At 40.4% G+C, this 20,584-nt stretch overlaps 1 protein-coding gene across 3 annotated transcripts; it reads right to left on the bottom strand.

Moving 5' to 3' along the window:
- Positions 1 to 978: 978 nt before the first annotated feature.
- Positions 979 to 19,941, bottom strand: LOC128274320 (acetylcholine receptor subunit alpha-like). 3 transcript variants are annotated; one of them, XM_053012476.1, is made up of 12 exons: positions 19,729 to 19,941; positions 19,167 to 19,211; positions 18,868 to 18,977; positions 16,558 to 16,738; positions 4,446 to 4,561; positions 4,194 to 4,362; positions 3,986 to 4,122; positions 3,773 to 3,861; positions 3,645 to 3,699; positions 2,217 to 2,336; positions 1,264 to 1,510; positions 979 to 1,170 (listed from the first exon to the last, which is right to left on the bottom strand). In XM_053012476.1, exons 1-12 carry the CDS (start codon positions 19,939 to 19,941, stop codon positions 979 to 981), a joined length of 1,674 nt encoding a protein of 557 aa, XP_052868436.1. The 3 variants fall into 3 exon arrangements, with proteins under 3 accessions (XP_052868436.1, XP_052868442.1, XP_052868451.1); XM_053012482.1 differs by lacking the exon at positions 16,558 to 16,738 and adding an exon at positions 12,227 to 12,407 and having other exon boundaries at positions 19,729 to 19,932; XM_053012491.1 differs by lacking the exon at positions 2,217 to 2,336 and having other exon boundaries at positions 19,729 to 19,932.
- Positions 19,942 to 20,584: the final 643 nt, after the last annotated feature.

Genomic DNA, 20,584 nt, shown 5'->3' with positions numbered 1-20,584 from the left:
CGTTTACAAGTTTATTTTCGGGTTTGCCTCTAACATTCTAGCATTTTGAATATTTTGGTTTTTGTTTTTCTTTGGTAAAAAAAATAGTAAATTACACTTTCCCTTTTGCACTTTGCAATATTTTTTTGTAGACATAAAAATTCTACTTGGTTTAAGCCTTACATCTTAAATGTTAACTCTTGAATTTATTATCTAGCTCTATAATACTGGGTGTACGCCTGCCGTCACGCTGTATGTATATGTATGCAAATAGAGAGGTGTGTGTATGTATATACTTTGTCATGTTTATTAGTTTTTTGTTGTTCTTTTTTTCTGTTTTGTTAATAAGCTTTCATATATTGTGTGTTTCATGCTGTTCTTGTTGCTCCATTGTTTTGTTCAATTCAAAACTATTTACAACACACACACACGATCATCACGTATGAAACTGCATGGGTTCGTATGTCGATACACACACACACACAAAAACACGCGCGCGTATACACACATACACAGTTGAGCGTTGCATAACGGGAACAGAACGGAACCGACCGGAACAGAAAGAGGAAGAGAACAGAACAAGAAGAGAGAGTACCTCGCGGCCTAGCGACTTGGCGGCTGTTATGAGGCACGTTGTTGTAAAGCAAACGATGGAGGAAGTAGCACATAAATTAGGGTTGGTTACTCCACATCGATCCACACGCCATGTGGATCAACGTTAAGAGGAACAGCATTTTGGAGGGAAGGAACAGCGTTAGTGGAAACTGCGTTACCAACGTCTGATATACCAGATCATCTCTCCAACCGCACAATGTCGCATCCTGGCGTGATGGACGAGTTGGCCACGGCCTAACAAATCGGGCGGCCTGTGAACAGGAGCCGATCGTAGAGCAAAAGGCAGGCACTCAGTCCCATCGCGCAGACACACACGCACGGTACGACCAGCAGACTGAAGGTGAAGCCGAAGCCCGCGAGGGGTGGCAGTGTGGCGGTCGTACGCTATTGTGGAGGGCAGCGGACAACGGTGGAGGTGGCCAGCTCGTCGAACGTCTTGTCGATGGGTATCCGGTCGTCGTACAGGGTCGGTGCCTGCAGGATGATCCCGGCCGTGCCGGCCAGCACCGCCAGCGTGAAGATCCACAGAAACAGCCGATCCAGCACCATGGCCACGTACTTCCAATCTTCCTTAACCTGCGCACGACAGACAGACAGACAGACGCAGACGGAAACTGCTGGTCCAAACCTCCCTTCCTTCCGTCCAGAACGCCACCTCCGACTACTCACCTTGGTCGAGTCCTCCAGCATCTTCGTGTGCTCGGCGATGAACCGGACGCAGAAGCAGCTCCGGTGCCCCTCGGTGGAGCAGACACTGTGCGAGAAGGCGGGCTGCTTGAAGGCGGGGCTCTTCAGCCCCGACGGTACGGCCGTGTCGGCGGCCGTCGACATGGACAGCTCCTCCGACTCGGAGTGCGGCAGCTGGATCGGCCCGTGGATCTGGCAGCTTCCGCCGAACGGGCCGGTGCCGGACAGACTATGCAATTGAAAATGAACTCTATAAGTTGCGACGGTTTGTTGTCAAGGGCAGAGGAGCCATGGGGAGTCATGGGTCAGGGGGGAGGGGCGGTGCATCGTGGTTAATCGTAGGAGAAATCGTGTGAATCGGGGACAACGAGGGAGTAAAGTGTTATTTGTTTTTTATCGCCACCAAAGCAATCCATACAGCGGGTTCGGGCGCAGTGTGTTTGTTTGTTTGTGTGTTTGCAATTGATTTGACATGTTGTGTGTTGGAACATTGAACATATGTTGAAAGAAAGAAATGCACAAATGAGAGATGAGTTATGTGATTAATTTTTTTGGTATGTATCAACGATCACAGTTAAGCACAAAAAAAGGAAAATACATCAAGATCACATAACGTAAAATTAAGGTCGAAGCAAATGTCCAAAAAAGGCATCAGAATAGGTAAGAAAAAGAAATGATATACATGGAAAACATGTTATTTAAAACGTGAATTAAAAAATTAAAGGATAGAAACAAAGCAAAGAACGGTAGTATGAGTGTATCGTGTTTTCAAAACGATGAATAATGAGAAGGTGTACCAAAAGAGATCAAAGATATAGACATAGAGAGAAATGAGAGAGAAGGAGAGAGAAAAAGAGAGAGAGAGAAAGAGAGAGAGAGAAAGAGAGAGAGAACAAGAAAAAAATGAGAGTTAAACATTAGTCTATCATAAATACCTTGACGGAGACAGGCCTTCTTTAGACGGTGTCCTACTAGCAAAACGAGCTACGCGATTTAACGTAGTAGATGAGTAATAAGGATAAAAGCAAGCGTGTAGGTCTTTTGATAGCATTTTTCTACAACAAGCAGGTAATTCCGAATAAAGAGAGAGAGAAAGAGAGAGAGAGAGAAAGAGAAAGAGAGAGAGAGAGAGAGAGCAAAAACGTAGAGAAGAGAAAAGAAACAGAGTAGAGTAATGAGGTGTTTAGTCACCCATTGTTTCAAGGTAGCACAGTGGTGTTGCACAGCTGATAACGATGGGCTTTTTTTTTTCGGCGACATCGTGTACGCCTTTTTGGGTCGCGTATTCGATTGGCTTAAAGTTTAACATTCTTTCGATGTATGTAGTATTAGTAACGCTATTAGGTAAACCCTCCATTCCGACGGTGAGTTCATGTTCGTATGTGTGGGTGTGTAATTAAATGCACGATAAAGGTAAATTTATTATAAATAGTTAGTAAACACATCAACACACAAAAACGCCTTGCAGAGAGTAGTATATATTATTACTATTGCTAATTTCACGACGGTTTATTTAGTGAAGTCAACACGATCCGACCTGGTGCGATCCGACAGTTAGCGTGATACGGGTGAGCTTGCACCACTTGGTCCACTATTCGCAAGTACTTTTTAATGTAAACCCATTCGTTACTTCAATACTACAGGTTTGTAGCAAGCAATGATCATAAGCAATGATAATGATAAAGTGAATTGATCAGTTTCGCAAGATACTAAGCAACAGGTACTGACTTTGTGCCAAAAAGACATCCTCCGATCTTCGGAACCTTCCTTCCGGAAATAGTTCACGTATCGCCGATCGTCGACGTATCGTCTTTGAACCGTTAATTGAAATCTTTAATACCGTTAAAAGAGCGCGAGGTAAAGACGGGCATAACCGTCTACTAGAAAAATAATGTTCTTTTTTTTGCTAAACGTTATGTTAGTAATAATACGGAGAATCTAGAGGTAATAGACAAGCATTTATGCGATAAGTATTCGAAACGACAGCCAGAGATAGGTAGAACAAAGATGGGAAGAAAAAATCGTTGAGAAAGAAAAAGAATGAAATAGAGAAAGACAACGCTAGACAGGTGGCGTCCTAGAGAGAGCGAGAGAAAAGATATGGGTAGCTTCGTCCCGGTCCCCCCCCCCCCCCCCCTTTTCTAGAATACCTCTCTTCACACCTCTTCTCCCCTTCGCCGTACAATTTAGGCCCTGCATTGTACAAAAGCATCGACAAATAGAGAGACAAACAGAGTAAGGCAAACAAGGCCCGTGAAATGCACTAAAGCGAAACGAAAACGACAGAGATTCGAGAACTCAAACTGGGAAACGGGAACTGAACCGAGCAAGATTGAGCAAGGCAAACCTACGGCCGCACTCACCTGTGGTTCTCAATGTACGGTGGACGCTTCATGAAGAGAAAACGAGGTAAAAAATCTGCAAAGAGTTAGAATGCTAAGAATATCGGATCCGAATACCGATCACCGGCCTGCCTGTGGCCAAAACTTGCCTATAAAAAACGTCTTCACCCACGGTGCCATTCGATGTGTCTGTGGAGACCGGAAGTGCACATTTAACACCACAACCGTGACGCATATACTAGAGAGAAAACGAAATGATTACTGCTCCATCCAGTGCTCCAGTGACAAGTTGGCCGACCCGGGACTCCCGGGACTGACAAACCTGGCTTCGTTCGGGGCAATTATAATAAAAAGGAACTTACCTAATGGAGACGAGTATCATTGCAAATATCAGATATTTCCCCAGCAAAGGCACAACTAGCGACGTTGGCGGAATGATTTCGACTACCAGCAGGAAGAACACGTGGAGACTAATCAGGATCGATATCGAGAGCGTAACCTAGAAGGCAGGAACGGAGTTTAGCGGCACTGCGGGGAGGTGCTAGGTGGTGAGCTCGCAGCCTCGCTCACCTTTTCTCCACTGTCCGATGGTAGGTAGAACGTCAGCACCGTCAAGAACGAGATGCCCATGCACGGAATGATAATGTTGACGGTGTAGAAAAGCGTCTTGCGTCGCATCGTGATGTTAAACGTGATGTCAAGGTACGGTTCGTCACAGCAGGTGTAGAACTTTTCATTCCTGTCCACCCGGAAGATGATACAGGGTAACACGTTTGCACTAGAGCCCTTTCGATAGCCGGTTGCACTCGGTTGATACATTACCTCACTGCCGGCACCTCCAGGATGTCCCACTCTACAGACATGTAAAATTCGGACAGATCGACACCGACGTCTACGATGTTGCTACCAGATTTTTCGTCCATGTGCCTCAGGTCGACCTGGGTTTTCGTTTCGTTTGGATTTTCGCAGGATTTTCGTTTGACCGCGGTTTAGTACAAAAACCGAATTGGTGTTCGTGCGTGCGTGCGTGCGGGTGTGTGTTTTACGTTATTTGCAAAACACCGGAACCGATTTGTTTGTTTTCGTTTACGAGAGTTTTTGCGGAAGGTGGCCGAACGTCGAAAAAGAGGCGAAAAAGTAATGCATCGTTAAAGTTGTTTTGTAAGTATTTAGCATATTCATGTATGGGGTATTTCTGGTGCTGATGGTGTGTTGTTAGGAATGTTGGATATGTATATGAATGATTTTTCTTTTCATGTTTGGTCTTTGCGGTGGTATAAGTGAATTACGGCTAAGAGTAACATAAGGATGGGTGCTAGTGGAGTTAAGACAGTTTGAAAGAAGGGGTGGGTGGGGGGGAGGGGGATAATGGAAGATGTTGTATATATTTGATCTATATGGTTTGAACAAGTAGTTTAAGTTCGGAGGAAGAAACACAAGGGAAGAGGGTACGGGTGACTCGTTCAATAATGAAATACAAGACCAAAGCAAAGAAAAGAAACAGAAATTAAGAAAGTGTGGTAGACAATCCGTACAGTAAACCAAACAAACACCCAAACCTGAATCCTCCTGGCCGAAGGGCTAAGACAGGCCGAACATGCTGGATGAACTACCAAGCGAAAAATACGACAAACTACCGGAGCGCAATTGAAGTAGTTGCATAACGAGACGAACGACACCAAATGAGAGTTAAGGACATGTCGAACCCGTGCAGTTTGTGTCACACTACACACCACAGCGCAATGAGTTTCCGCTTCAATATGAATGTAATAGAAGAAAAATAAACGGTAACATAGAAGACGCAAAGTAGAAGTAGAAGTCCAACATAGAAATAAACGAGAGGATTAGGATTAGGATTAAGGTAAAACATTGGGAACACAAGAAGTGGAAGTGACAAAGCAACGAAGTGGAAGTGATAAAGTTTCGCTTGAAAGTGATGAAAGAACACAATATAAACCGAAAGTAGCAAACAAAGAAAACATTCAAACGACAAAAATCGATGGCGGAACGATAGCTGCAAACATGCATGCATGAACATCCACGCAGGCAGGACAGATGACATGATAACTCTATCTAGAAGCCGCTCTCGGCATGCTCTCGATGGCAGGCACGCTGCGCATTCTTTTGCGTTGCAGAGGAGTGAAGAAAAATGATGAAAAACGCGAAACCAAGCGAAGTGTGGAAGTTCGGATTCGGGCGAAGGAATGTGGAGTGAAGGAGCACATGTTTGCGGAGCTGAGCTGAGCGAGTCCTGGTGGGGACGCTATTGGGGATGCTATCGTTTAAAGTTGTGTCAGGCGAATTGATGAGATGCGAGTGCACATCGCGAGTGTGGTGTGCTTTTTGTAACATCCTTAGGACTACCGGGGTTTGATTGGGGTTTGATCTATGCCGAACCGAACAATGAAACATATGTAATCAACCAAGTACTGGCTTTGTTTTGTTGTTCGATAGCTGCTAAATCTGATCGGAATCAGCTACTACTGGACTGGTATGCTATGTGAGTCTACGAAGCAGAGTTGAGTCGAGTTGGCTATGCGAAACGTGATGAACGAATGTTAGGTGGAACCGAAGAGTGGAGAAATGGAAATCCATGGAATGGCCAAGGTGGGACCGATAAAATGGAACGAAAACACTGGTAATACACTGGTGGGTGGGTAATGGTGGGTAATGGTGAGGTGATGTAGTTGTAACATAACCACGGAGGTGCAAAAACGAAAACAAAAAAAAACGTTTAAAGATGAACAATTCATATTAATTTTCATAGGATTTAGTTTTCGGCGTTAGCGTTGACTTGACAGTTCGCCGACGGATTTTGGGTTTTTTTGACTCGTACGCCATTACGTAAATGTACCTTTTTAACGAATATTGAGTAGTTTTTGTTAGGGCAACCGCGTTCATCGGTTGCATCGGTTAACACCTTCGTTGCAAACGACGGTAGAGGCTTTATGTGGAGTATTGTTATCGGTGTTTTATCAACTATTGTTTGTTTAGCATTTTCATTTAATTTGCTGCATGGCAGCTGCTTTAGGGTTGGATGAGTTGTCCAGCGCATAGAAACGAATGCCAAGAGGAGAGAAACCTTAAAACAAACCATAATACAAAAACAACAACCAGAAAAAACGCACGCCAGATACAAGAGCACATGTATGGTTCGAAACAAACGCTACGGTGAGCAAACGGCTCGGAGGAGCAAACGTAAAAATCATAAACGATGGTCGCTCAAATCGCTCATAGCTGAATGTCGCTTGAATGTAACAGAGAATGAGAATATGCTTCCTAGCCGAGGCGAAGTCAGAGATGCAGCTTGCTTTTGCAACAACTGGAGGTGGTACTGCAAAAAACAGTGGTACACTAAGAAACGCGCGTACGTGAAGTTTTTCGTCCTCGAAACTATGCTTGCAAACATTCGTTACATTGTAGCAACTGCACACGGGTGGAGAATGGTAATGGTAATCACAGTTAAAAGTATGCTATGGGTCGCCAATGAAAAAAACCGTAAGCTTACATGCACAGGCACATAACAGATCGTCATCGTCGCCATTTTCTCGCACGCAAAACACACGTTATGGGATCGCTTCACAGGTGCGTCGTAAATTTTTTTGTGTTCTAGTTTCGGTCCGCCACCGGTTCGGCTCGAGTCGGCCGACCCAACATCAACATCTACTGTAATGAGAACATCAACAACATTGAACCAAACGCTGGAGAAGATTAAAAGAAAAGCTTGGGCAAAAATGTTTTTTTAGTTCCGTCGTTGTTTTCCCTCTTGCGGTAGCGATATTTCTGGGCCCTACGAGGGTACGAAAATCGAGACAGACAGTTGAGTAGTAGCTAGTAGGTTTTAGTTTAATCTAGTAACAAGGCACCTATCAGAAGCACGCCCCGGCACGACCACAAGTGAGCGCTCTGTGTGTGTGCGAAAATGAAAGAGAAAGAGATAGCTGTGATGTGAAGTGTTAGAGAGAGAGAGTAAGCCGGAAGTAAAAGAAAAACAGATAGTGAAACGCAGAGATAGAGAGGATAGAGAGGGAATGTTTCGAGCGGCTTTGGAGAGGAGAAACGCCGGTTGAAACCGGTGAGCTGCAGATGCAGATTGTTGTATAGGCCAACGGAACACAACATTTATTCTGGATATCTGGACACCCTTACAATAAATAGTATGAAAATCCAAATACAAATGGAAGGTTACATAGGACGATTTAAAAGGGTCCAGAAGTTTAACAGGACATGCGGCAATCTTCATTTGCTAGTATCACCCGAAGAAGAAAACACGCCCGTAATGAGTTGGAAAATCAGCGTAGAGCAAAAGTTCCAAACTATCAATGCCAACTTACGATGGACAAATCCATTTGATCGCTTCGCCGATAAACCTCAACGTTGTAGCGTTGTATAAATTGAAACTCTGCTAAAGAGCAAGGTGAAAGTGATGGGAAGATACGGAAACACAATCAACCGATAGCATTGGAGGCAACGCAAAAGTAGAACGAAAGGATGGACGAAAACATATAGCCATGACGCTTAAGAAATCAAATCTAACTTAACGCTACATTTTTAAATTGTTTTTAGTCTGGGTGTGATGTGATGGAGAACTAGTGCTGTCAACATCTTTATCTTTTATCGCTATATTGTTCTAAATCTGCAAAAGTTCACAAAAGTCATCGCAAAGTGGTAAGAAGAAAGTGTGAATGGAACTAACAAGACCGGCAAGGAATGAAGAAAGGGGGTGTGTGTATGTATGAACGAGCTGCAGAGAAAGAATATACTGTGAAAGAGGAAAAAATAGAGAAAAACATAATGAACAGAACAGTGAAAGAAATGGAAAATTTTAGAGAGCAGATAGAAAGAAAGGTTGACACAGGTTTTGAATAATTTTTTCTTCCCTCTTGCAGTACACCAAAGAAGACGCGTATGTTGTGTTGAGCCGGGATCAGGTATAGGGTAGACTATCTTCCCGGAACAACGCCCTTATGCAAGCTTCTTCGTTAGCCATCTGCCAAGTGATTCTTTGGCTTACCGGCCAATTACAACCACCGAGCGGTCTTGCCCCGCAACAATGAGATAATCTTTGTTGCTCACTGTAACGTTGTGTTTTTACGGGTGCGGTTGTTGGCCACGCCGATCTAAGGAAATCGAACCCATCGAGCCGCTGCGTGACAACGACGAGCGTTATTTATTCTATCAACGGGCGGAGGTCTTGCATCGATAACGATGCACCATCGCAAACGGGCCTACCATGTCCCCTGTGTCCTGTGTCTTTCTGGACAGCCCAAGAAGACTTTACGGGGGCTAGTTCGTCGTCCGCCATTCTCATGACACCATGACAGCCCATCGGAGCCTAGCGAGACGTACACAGTAAGGTCGTCGTACAATTCACTGTTGTAAAGGCTCTTCCATTGTCTCTCATTTGTCTCTCTAACTTTGTTTGGTTCTACAGATATTGGGAGCACAAATTTTGATTGGTTGTGAATAGTAAATAACAGTAAACATCAACTTGTATCATTTGGTGTAGGTGCATGGTCCTCAACAGCTTATAGAGTAAATGCGTAGAATCACCATAAATAATTACGAATTAGAAATTGGCAACAGAAGTGGTGGGGTGTCATTTGAAGAAAGTGGTCCATCGTAAGGTGCTGCCTTTTGGCCTAACGATTATTTCAAATTTTCGATGGAACATAGACATTATTCATGAATTTACGAATTACGAATTGAAGACACCAATTAAGAGTAAACACAAACTTAATTGATTTTTTTTATAGATTAAAACAAACCTGATTGAAAAAGCACGAAGACTTCGTACGTGTTGTTCACCTATCCTGCATAGCTATCACGGCATAGCTTGTTTGTTCTATAATGTGTGAACTCTCGTTTACTTTCAGTAACAAAATCATGATGCGAAGAAGGTTTTATATTTCAAACACGGGTTCACATGGTGGAATAAGTTTGGTTCGATCGGTCTCTTTTTTCTATACAGGCTTCCCATTTAACGTCGAATAGAGAGTATATCTATCTATACTTAATACCAAATGATAAATCACAGTGGGATAAAAACAATATGCAGCTTTACACAAGACAGGACTGGCAAAGGGGAAATTTGCTTTCCCAAGCGTGATGGCTACAATTTATCTCACTATGAATAAAATCAGCTTTAAGATAAAATATGTGTATAATTGATTAGGATGATTTTACGTTTATATGCTTTTCTAATGTTCTCATGCAAAGCATTGAAGAACAAAAACTACGCCCATCTGGCCGTCAACCACATAAGAAACCATTCGAACATGTTGGTTAGCTTTGGAATTTGCCAGTCCCTGTCCAAGAGCGATTAGCGAAACAAGGTTTTTTATTTGATACTTAGTATATTACGCACTATTATTATCATGTCTGTCCATGGCATCAACGCATGCAGACCATTTCTATCAAACATCGTAAATTTGGTTGCAGTAAAATTTGGTTTCCCATTGCCACGTTTACTTTAAGTCAAACAAATGCTCTTACTCTGTCCTTCAATGGTAAGATTAAAGAAAATGTGGAGATACTTTTAGCATTATTTAGTTTCGTTTTGTTTTGAAGTTTTATAAATTAAATTAAAGTAATCTGTTTTTTTTTGTAAATAAACATATGGCGGGTGATAGAAAACAATCACATAGTAAAAAGAAAATTATAATGGATACAATTAGGAAAACGTCGCAAATATGTACATACTCGAAACAACACAAAAACAAAACCATTCAACATAAATATCTTGCAAATACATAGAAAACGGATATATCGGTACCAATGTTTGTTCGCCATATTGAAATAAGTTACGAAAACATTTTGTAAATAGTTTATGATCCCCTGTTTAGTATTAATTGTTGTTTGTTAGCTTCTCGATACCTCATATATTTCGTTTCGGTTTGAAGATTACAGCAATTTTTGGAATTGTAAATCGTTTAAATATATAGTGTCAACATAGTGTTCTATTCTTGTTTATTTGACATAAACAAATTCTAGTTATAAAATTATAATTGTATACCGGCTAGGGAGATGTCTGTCAGCTAGTTTTGGTAAGTCCTACAGTATGCTGCAGTGCTGTAAATAATAAAAATTTACTATAATTATTTGCTAGGGATGCATTATCAAACGTTCAATACGTTACTCGGTTCAGTAACGTCAGGACAGTTGCGACAGACGAAATAAACAAGTTGCATCGTTCGTGCTATAACGGAAATATTAATAACACAATTTAACTCAGTAGTCGAGGCCTAATACAATAAGAATATACGTACTAAACAACCATGTCCATTGTGTTAACATATTTTCTAGCATACGCGTTTGAATGAAGGCATAACCTTTCCGCACTTTGCTTGCATTAGATTTAAATGTCGTTTTTTATGTCTGTTCATTAGTTAGCGGCAGCTTTTTATTACTAAATAAATGATGTTGCTGAAAAACACCAAAAAGTCTCTTTATCAAAAACGAAACCGAAGTAATATCAAATTTACAATCACAGCAATAGCAGATATTATATGATGCGTAACCGTACTTTTAATAAAAATGTAGCATCAAACAGTACGTCATAGCAACTGTTTCTTCACCTTTTTTGTTCACTCCCATGCCAAAGCAGTATGGGATATGCTAGAACATGTGAACGAAGGACATCCGTATACGTAGTTACAAATGCTCTATATAAAGCTACACACGAACGCTATATTGGATCTATGCAAAAGTAAGTGTAAATGCGTTCAGTTGAATACCATAACTTAACAAGAAACCATTGCCAGGACATTATGTTTCAACATAACGAAGCTGTATGCGGTACAAAACAAAAAACATCAAAAATGATTTAAAACCAAACGATAAATTTCCTCGCCATTTTAAGACAATCATGAATCATAAGATAACATAAAAGATAATGTAAAACAAAAATAAACCGTTAACTTGAGAACATGGAATTATAAATCAAAAACATTTTCTAAACAGAACGCTAGGCACGTCACAAACAAGAGACAACAACAAAACACTTTCCGTTGCGCTGTTGCTGCTAAGAAAATGCTTGACTCAGTCCAAAATAGGTGCACGGTAAGGGATGCATCAACTTATACGCGAGATAAAGTTGAAGTTTCAAATTAGGATGAAGTAGTACAAAGAGTACGCAAGACAAAGAGAAAAAACTAAAATCTAAAACTAATGAATGTACTTGAAACTTAAACTGAATTTTACGCCTTGTCCATCAAACACGCGATCAATAATAAACTGAACTATTCACGTACAACTATGTAAACATTCGAAGGTTTTCTTCCGTATGTCATAGCTCGGAAATAAATGGAAAATATTGTATATCGATAGGAAGAAATACAGGATTTGTAATCCTAGTGTAAAAGAATACCAGATACTAAACCAATCAAACAGTAAGTCAACAAAAGTGTAAACTCGAGGAGACGAGGATTGGACATCGATAAGTAGATACTTTGAAAGGTAAACAAACAAAAAATCTAGATAAAGGAGGAGGAATATTGCTATAATTTTTTTATTCGTTGGTGGATTTTTTTTGTTTTCGTTGTGGTAGGTAATTGAGTTTTGTTTTAAGATGGAGAGAAATAGAATGAAAAAATTTCTTGCACCTTAAACCCGTCATAGGTCCAGCTGCCCAATTTCAAAACACATGTCTGTACATCGTAAGGGAAATATTCAACATCGATCGAACAGGACGATTTGTAAACGGCTGGTGGTTGCCAAATGACCATACCATTATTATAAACGGTTGCTTTGGTCATTAGGGTTACTTCATAATGACCATCAGCACTGTGGAAAGAAGAGAAACGCATAACACTGTTTAAACCTGCTTTGGTGGAGAGTTGAACGTAAGAATGAGTAGAGTTAAACAAAAATAACAAAACGAGAAATCGAGAGAAAAAACACAACGAAGTGATAAGAATGTAGATTTAACGTACAAATTAACAGATTTACAGAGAAATAATACGGTAGTATGAAGTACAGTATGAAGTGGTGTCAGTTGGCATGAACAGATAAGAAAATGAACAGAAGAGAGAATGTAAACCAAAAAATTAAAAGTGAATAGACATGTATAAATATTTAGACAAAAATGTATTTAATTCTTTTATCCATTATCAAATATTTCCAATAAAAGCAATATATCTGATAATAAATTTTCGTTCATAATAACAACATCGTCTATACTTTTAACTCTTTAAGCTCCCATTTCCCACCTAGGGTTCATATAAGCTGGATAACTAATATAACAATTACCCCTATATTCGTTCCGTTTTTATGTAGGTTTTATTTAGTTTTTTTTTTAATGTGCATCGTTCGCCATTTCTATTTTATAGGATTTCTGACCTACCAATAACTAAGTTTATGTAATGGAATTTAACAAACATAAACGTTTTTGCTTAGGTTTGAAGGTTTTTAATTAGGAGGTTTGCTTGAAGGAGGTTTCTTTACGTACATAAGGGAATTGTTTGAATCACAAGGTTGAATTGCTAATGTTTTACGGGGATATATCCACCGTAATAAATAAATTTTTGTAAACATTTTCAAGGCAAAGTCTTGTGATTTAGCGGCTTGTTAGTTAAAATGAAAAATTCCGTAAATGATCATTGCGGTTTTGCTCGTACAGCGAAGAAATTCGCTAAACAAATGTGAACCGATTCCGTCCACTTTGTTTCCATCCATTGAGAATATGATGAAAATAATGTACAAAGTGATTGAAAATCTTAAAATTTTCAAAGATTCATAGTATAGTGGCTGCAAATGTAAGAAAAGGATCAATGTAAACTAGAAACTAACTTTATAAAAGAGTAAAATTACATAAGTTGAAAGGCCCTGTCATTACTGGTCATAACTCTCGTGTGTCAGGGCAAGTGACGACGTTGAAGTATAAGACTGAATATGTGTAAAGTAATTCGAAGATTCATTGGAAAGTAACACACCATTTATCGAATGTGTGTGAGAGCAAGAAAGATAAAGAGTGAGGGAGGGAGAGAAGGAAAATATTGTGTAATTGAGATAAAGAATAAACATGAAGATAGAAACAAGAAGAGAAAAGGAGAATGAGAAAAGAGAAATTGACTGAAAGACAACGGCGAAGAGGCAAAGAGAGAGAGAGGGAGAGAGAGAGAGAAATAGAGAGAGAGAGAGAGAAATAGAGAGAGATAGAGAGAGAGAAAGAGAGATAATGGTAGACAAAGCGAGAGAGTGGCGAGAAGCAGGTACGATGTATGGGGAGCATTTTGCTAGAAAAAGGTGTAATATGAATACTCAGAAATTCGAAAGGAACACATAGTAACACATCATATCATATCTTTTGTTTATAACGCTATAGATGGATGCCTGTATATGTAGACATAGACAGTTGTATTTATTGCTTCCAATATGATAATTAATCTATACATACTGCAATCAATAAATCAATGTCAATAACTGTAAACTGTCAAATTTAGTCTTTCCAAAGTGAACACATTTCAGTTTCACTTTACCATATGTATTGGATGTGGATGGGGCATTGTTTCTAATAGATAAGTTTTGTTGTGGTAAATTGTTGTATGTTGTTTATAACAAAAATGGTTCATGTTATAAGGAAAGGTAAATCTTGCGGCATCTAGTGTCTTTAGCTTAGACATTTTGTATACCTTCAGTTGAACTTTTTATGTTCGAAATAAGTATATTTACAAATCGAACATGGTTGAGATGATATGGTTGAGCGCTAGAGGTAGATAAGGTACACATCAAAGGACATAGGCCTGTTCATCAACCGTCATGTGAAAAAAGAAATGGTAACGATGGTAGAGATACAATACGCACCCTATACGCACGCTTTACTGTATGAGCTTGGATGCTGTGTAGGTACACGAACATGAACCGACGATTTAAATAACTTGTGTGCGAAGTTTGCGAATTGTTTCAGTGGCCTATACAAAATAAACACACGTTGCGATTAAATACGTTTTGCATCTTCGTACAGAAGGCTTAGCTCTTATGAATACGAAACTCATATCCAGGAGCATTATACAATAATACAAAAGAATAAATTTTGAGCACAGCTATATAAAAAATACAAAATAATGAAAATATAAAATAAAGATAAACAAGATTATAGTATTGAAACCTTACCATAACAGAAAACTTACAATCCCTAGAGAAATGAGCCAATAAATAAAGGGACTGATCAAAATGATAAAAATCGAACGACAATGCAATGTATTTTCATATCTAACGAAGGGCAGCGCAGTATGTATTAAGATGCCACACAGAAACCTGTGTAGTTAGATGTCCGCGTAGCTGAGAAAGCTTTAGTTTGTTCCGAATTACCCAGGTTAAATCTTATTTTCAGGGATAAATCAAAACAGGTATTGTAAATAAAGCATGGTAGCCACTATATTTGTCGAACATTCAAGAGGTGTGTTACTCACTATTTGTTTGTGCATCTCAACAATGGAACGTCAAGTAATCGCATTTAAAATACAGAATATTCTGTATCGAACATAATATACCAAATATCTTATATTTGATACAGAACGCAATCAATCATGTTTAATTATCCTTAGAGATGAGCTTTCACCAATCTGTTATTATTTATATTAGAAACCGATAAGTCTTTTATATGTTTAACCAAAATAATTGTTTTTGTTTGAAGAACTTAAACTTAAAGCATACATTGTACCCAGTGTAGTGAAATGAACTGAAGGAACCGTGAAATGAATTGTTGCAGAAATTGGAGGAATGTTATGTAATCGTAAAAATGGCTCATTGATAAACGGATGCGAAATGGGAAAGGTGACAACCTGGTCGCCTGCCTGTGTACGATCGAACAAATTATTTCAACGGTTTACCGATCTTGTACATGGGAAATGCTTGAATATTTCAATAAGTTGTTTTTCTGGTAGTGGTTGTTTTTGCAATTATTATTGCTGGCTTTGTTCCTTTGAATATTCGATTGTCTTATGCTTATGCTCTTGCTGGTTGGAATTTTACTCTCTACGAACTTTTTTTTTTAGTTGTCCTCGTTTTCTCATCTTTCCATTTGATTGGGTTTCCATATTCGTTTTGTTTCTTTGGTGAAATTAGCGGCCGAGTCGCTTTTATTATGTTCTGGCGCACTGGGATTACCGATAGTTCGGAGAAATTTTGGTTGTATTTGATAAATGAATTAAAACAAAACAATAAACATAAACAAGGCGAGAGAGGGAGAGAGAGAGAGCGAAAGAGATTCAGAGGAACAATTACGATAAATACATTTTGCTGATGAACTGATGGTTTGGCTTGCTATACATCGTGTTGGTTTTTGATTGGGTTGTTTAACTATTTACAGCTTTTTATATTATTTCCGTGTGCTTAAAAAGCGTAGGACTCTTTGGAGTAGTAGAGAGTGGGAAGGAGGAGTTATGAAAAAGTTTCTTGAAGTGTGGATCAATGAAGAGGATTGTACAGACGGAAAAGTAACTAAAATGCAATCAACGCAACAAGAAATGTTATTGATACGCATTCTAAAAGAGAAAACTTACCAAAAACAAATCAACAAAAAGCCATTCAAAACATAAATCATAAAGAAAACAAAACAAAAGATTTCGACATTCGAAAGACAAAAACCTTTCTGAAAAGGGGACAAACAAAACAAAAGGACAAAGGATCCGGAGCATTGAATGGTAGGTACGCTATCAATAGTCAATTAATTAATTCTCTAAAAATCTGCTCGGTGAACGAACAAAGCAAAATTAGCTACAGCAAATGGACAACTAAAATGTACACATAAGAAGGACTTAGCAACGGAAAATCAAACATAATTTAAAAAGAACAGATAAAAATTGGAGAGAGAGAGAAAGGGAGAGCAAGAAAGAGAGATAGTGGTTATTTTATGTGTGAGTTTTTGTGGTTATTTACTATTGCTTATTTTCAGAGTTAAAAAAACCAACGGATGAACATCATAGAAACCTACCTTAAAACCATCATATGTCCAACTTCCAAATTTCAATACGCATGTTTGTTCATCAAATGGAAAATATTCTACGTCAATTTCACATGATGATTTATAAATGGCAGGAGGTTTCCATTCAACCAAACCTTCGGAGTATATGGTTGCTTTTGTTGCTAACGTCACCTCGAAATTGCCGTCGGCACTGGGACATTTAAAAACGGGGTTTATAGTTATCATGAACCGTGAAAGGCTTTTTGTGTTTTTTTTTTTTTAATTAAATTGGGTAACAAATTGTAAAAGGGGCCATACGTGCTGCATAAGTTACCTTCGTAACGTGGATAAGAACAAGCTGTTTTCTCGATTTGCGAGTTTAATTCTGCGCCTAGTAATTCCTTTGGAGTCACGGTTGAATAGTTTAAACGCTGCAAAATGCGCGCTGATGCGTGAAATGCGTTTTGATTTATTGCTCGCTTATCCAGGTTCGAATGAAGTAGGTTTATGAGGGTTCTTTTTATGTTGAACATGTATTAATAAACTGTTATCGTTCCAATGGGCGTTTACTCAGGTACGTCGAGATGTTTTCAATGTTTGTGGTTTGTGTTCCTCTAATTTTTAAACGTAGAAACGTCATGTTTTATCATGTTTGCAAACTGTTGCCAGTTGTACACAGCCGCATAAGCAGTTACGGGGAGACTTGGATTCCATATTATTTTAGTTTTGATTCATCGATCAATTCCTTACAATGACCAACGGCTTCATGCAGTCAATTGCTGTTTGATGCTGTGAGATATATCTACCGGCAGACTGGTAATTACAGCACCCCACAGAAAGGACATCCATATTTCTCTTTTATCTTTTATGATACAAAATATGGAAACACGCTAAGTGCACCCAGGGGACTTCGATAGCGACATAAAAACCTCGCCCGGAAGAAACTTTAGGTCAACCGCAAGGACCTTTTGTTTTATTTTTGAAACAAAAATACAAATGTTCCACTACATTTATCCAAGTTCATCACTTTTTACACCATCGGGGCAGAAAGAAAAATAAATGTGTAAATACAGGGTGTGAATCGTATGGTTCTACAGTAAACCATTAGTAAACGAACAACAGAAGCATCGTGTTCCGTGTGTGTGCCAATAGAAACCAAAGAATGCCTGTTTCAAATGAAGGTGCACTCCGACTCCATTCGATCGCTGGATCCAATCGCTGTGTGTATCGTTTTTTTTTTTTAATATTCTACTTCATAGAGTGTGAATTTGGCAACATAATTTCGCAACATTAATTCGCGGTGTGGTGAAAAGTTTTTGCGCATGGTTCCAACCAACGCAGAATAGAGTGGATCATAGGCAGCACAATTGTTTTATTTGCCCAAAGTATCTGATACTTCAAACGGACATTGCAATTGCTGTTCGGGAACTGCTTTTCTTGGAATGTGTGCGGGTATCCATTCCATTGACAAAACCAACGTAACGTTCTATGAAACTTGGTTTACTTACGCAAATCTTTTAAACCAGTTCGATGCGACAGTTTAGAGGGGCAAGTAAATAAACCTCGTTCATTTCGTACGTTTGCTATGTTTTTGTTCATCGTCTATTTTGCAAACAGATCCACAGATCCACGGTCAATTAGCATCATTTTCATTTCGTTTGTCGCACACCACTCTGTGTGTGTGTGTGTGTGTGGAGATGCTTTCACGAATAACTTTCTCATGAATGCCACAAAACGGAAGAAAAAAGGCGATCAGATACGGGTAGAGGATGAATCAAACACACACACACACACACAGCCATACACATACTGAGTGAACGGAAAAGAAAACAATGCCAGTCCCGTCTTTCCCAACATTCATTCCAACGGCACACACACACACACACACACACACGCACGGGTGGGGCGAATAGGGACCGAGTGAACGCAGAAACGGGGGGGGGGGTGGGGTGAAAAAACGTTGCACTCACAGTAATTGCAGTGGTGAAAGCAATAGTAAGCAATACTAGTAGTTTTTAGTACATGTAGTCGGTTTAGTAATAGTAGCAGCGGTGGTTTTTGAACAGTAGTTTCAATAATGTGGAATGAGCATAAGGTATATAAGAAAAAACGTTACATTTGGCCAAAAAACGATACACGCAGTCTACGTGGGTTTTCTTCTTTGGTCTTTACAGACAGTAGACAGTGAGAGAGCGAGAGAGAGAGAGAGTTGTTTAATAGTTGTTTAAAATTTCGCGTGTAAAATGTCCTGTTTTTCATTTTCCTTTTATGTTTTGATTTGAATCATTAGTAATGCCTGCTACTGCTACTGCGGTACACGGCGGTACCAGCGGTACTTACTTGTTGTACAGTACTATATCCGGCCGCCAGATGTGGTCGGAGGGTACGTGCAGCATCTGGACGCCACCGTACTCCTTCGGCTCCCAGCGCAGTTTGTAGTCGTACCAGGACTGAATGGACAATTTGGACCAAAATTAGCATAAACACGCGGTTGGTTAGTTTGCAATGAAACCACCAAGCCTGAGATCTAGCTATGTTGCTGACAGTTCAGATACAGAGAAGCTGCTGCACTTAGCTGGCCAGGCTAGGCTAAATTTGGATGGCACTAATCGCAAAAACATCTTTTTTTTTTCACGTACCTGCTCGACCCAGAGATTGGTGGTCATGATTTGATTTTTCAGGTTCTACACACAAGTGACAAATGGAAAACAGGAGCCGAAATTAGGAATGAATATAGACCAAGACAGCGAGAAAGAGAGAGAGACCATTGTCAAGTGGAGACGCCCGGTCGTTGGTAACATTTTTCATGGAGACGCCCAGTCGTCCGTTGTCTTTTCGTTTCTTCATCATTCAGTGGCACGTGAAGAACGAACACGATTTGATTTCCCATCAGCAGACAATTCGTTACAGGTCATAGAGGTTTGCCATTTTGTTTGCCAAAAGGCATCAGTCCGAGTTGTCCTAGTGATAAATTTGAAGAAGGAACAACGCGAGTCCTCACTATCCACGACCACGCGAAAGCTTCAGGTAATCCTGAACCAGGAAACTTCGACTTCGACTGAAATGATCAAATGATCTAAGCGCAAGGATCAGCGAGAACAAACATTCAAACAAGCCGCCCAGTTCGCGTCGCCGGCTAGAGGCGCCTCCATTGCACTGGTCTCGGAGCCCAAACACCGCCATCGCCATCGGTTTACTTACCACATCGATTAGCTGCGACAGCTTGAGCTTAATGCAGACGCGCAGCACGTCCGAGGTGTTGACCACCGGTCGCACCAGTTTGTTGTAGTTGCTCAGCAGATCGTCGTAGAGCCGCTTCGCGTCGGGATTACCGGCGACGGCACCGTGCACCACCAGCGCCGACAGCAGCCAGGCCCGCAGCGTTTCGCCCGTGGTCGGTGTCATCGTCTTCATGGTGTTGCCCCGTTTTGTTCCGGTTTCACTGGCGTCGGTGAGGAACGGCCACTGCCACGGACCACCAGTGTGTGTCTTTAGTGTGATGTTTGGGCCCCGGGGACCCGGGGGCTGGGGGACTAGATCTCCCACTTAGTGGGGTGTCCCGAGATCGTGATGTAATGAGGGGGCACCGGTGCCTAATTAGATTGAGCGATCAAGCGAAGTTGTCCTGTAAAGAGATAGGCGCGAGAGAGAGAGAGAGCGTAAGAGAGAGGGAGCTGTTTATGGACTATCAGCTGAAATCACTACAATCATCTGTGCACTCAGGTGCGTGCAGAAACACCGATCTCCACAACAACGCTGTGTAGAAATCGGATGTCGGATGGTGCGCTAGCCAGCAAGCCATTGGAACTTTCTAGAATTCACAGAACCTTACTATCTCCGTGCGGTTTTCCTACTCAACGTTTCCTCAACCCTCAACCCGCCAACAGGAGGCAGCGTCGTTAGAGCGTTGCCCAATATCGTAAGACGATGACGACTCGTCTCACAAAAACTACCCGTCACGTCAGTATCCAACGGCGGTCCCATCGTACGTAAGACACGCCCTAGAACTGTTTTTTTTTTTATATCCGTTGCCATATCATCAAAGTGTACCGATACT

Source organism: Anopheles cruzii, chromosome X, assembly GCF_943734635.1.
Source record: "Anopheles cruzii chromosome X, idAnoCruzAS_RS32_06, whole genome shotgun sequence".
Classification (NCBI taxonomy): Eukaryota; Metazoa; Arthropoda; class Insecta; order Diptera; family Culicidae; genus Anopheles; species Anopheles cruzii.
The sequence above is the reverse complement of the archived record's forward strand: the minus strand, read 5'-3'. Positions and strand labels throughout refer to the sequence as shown.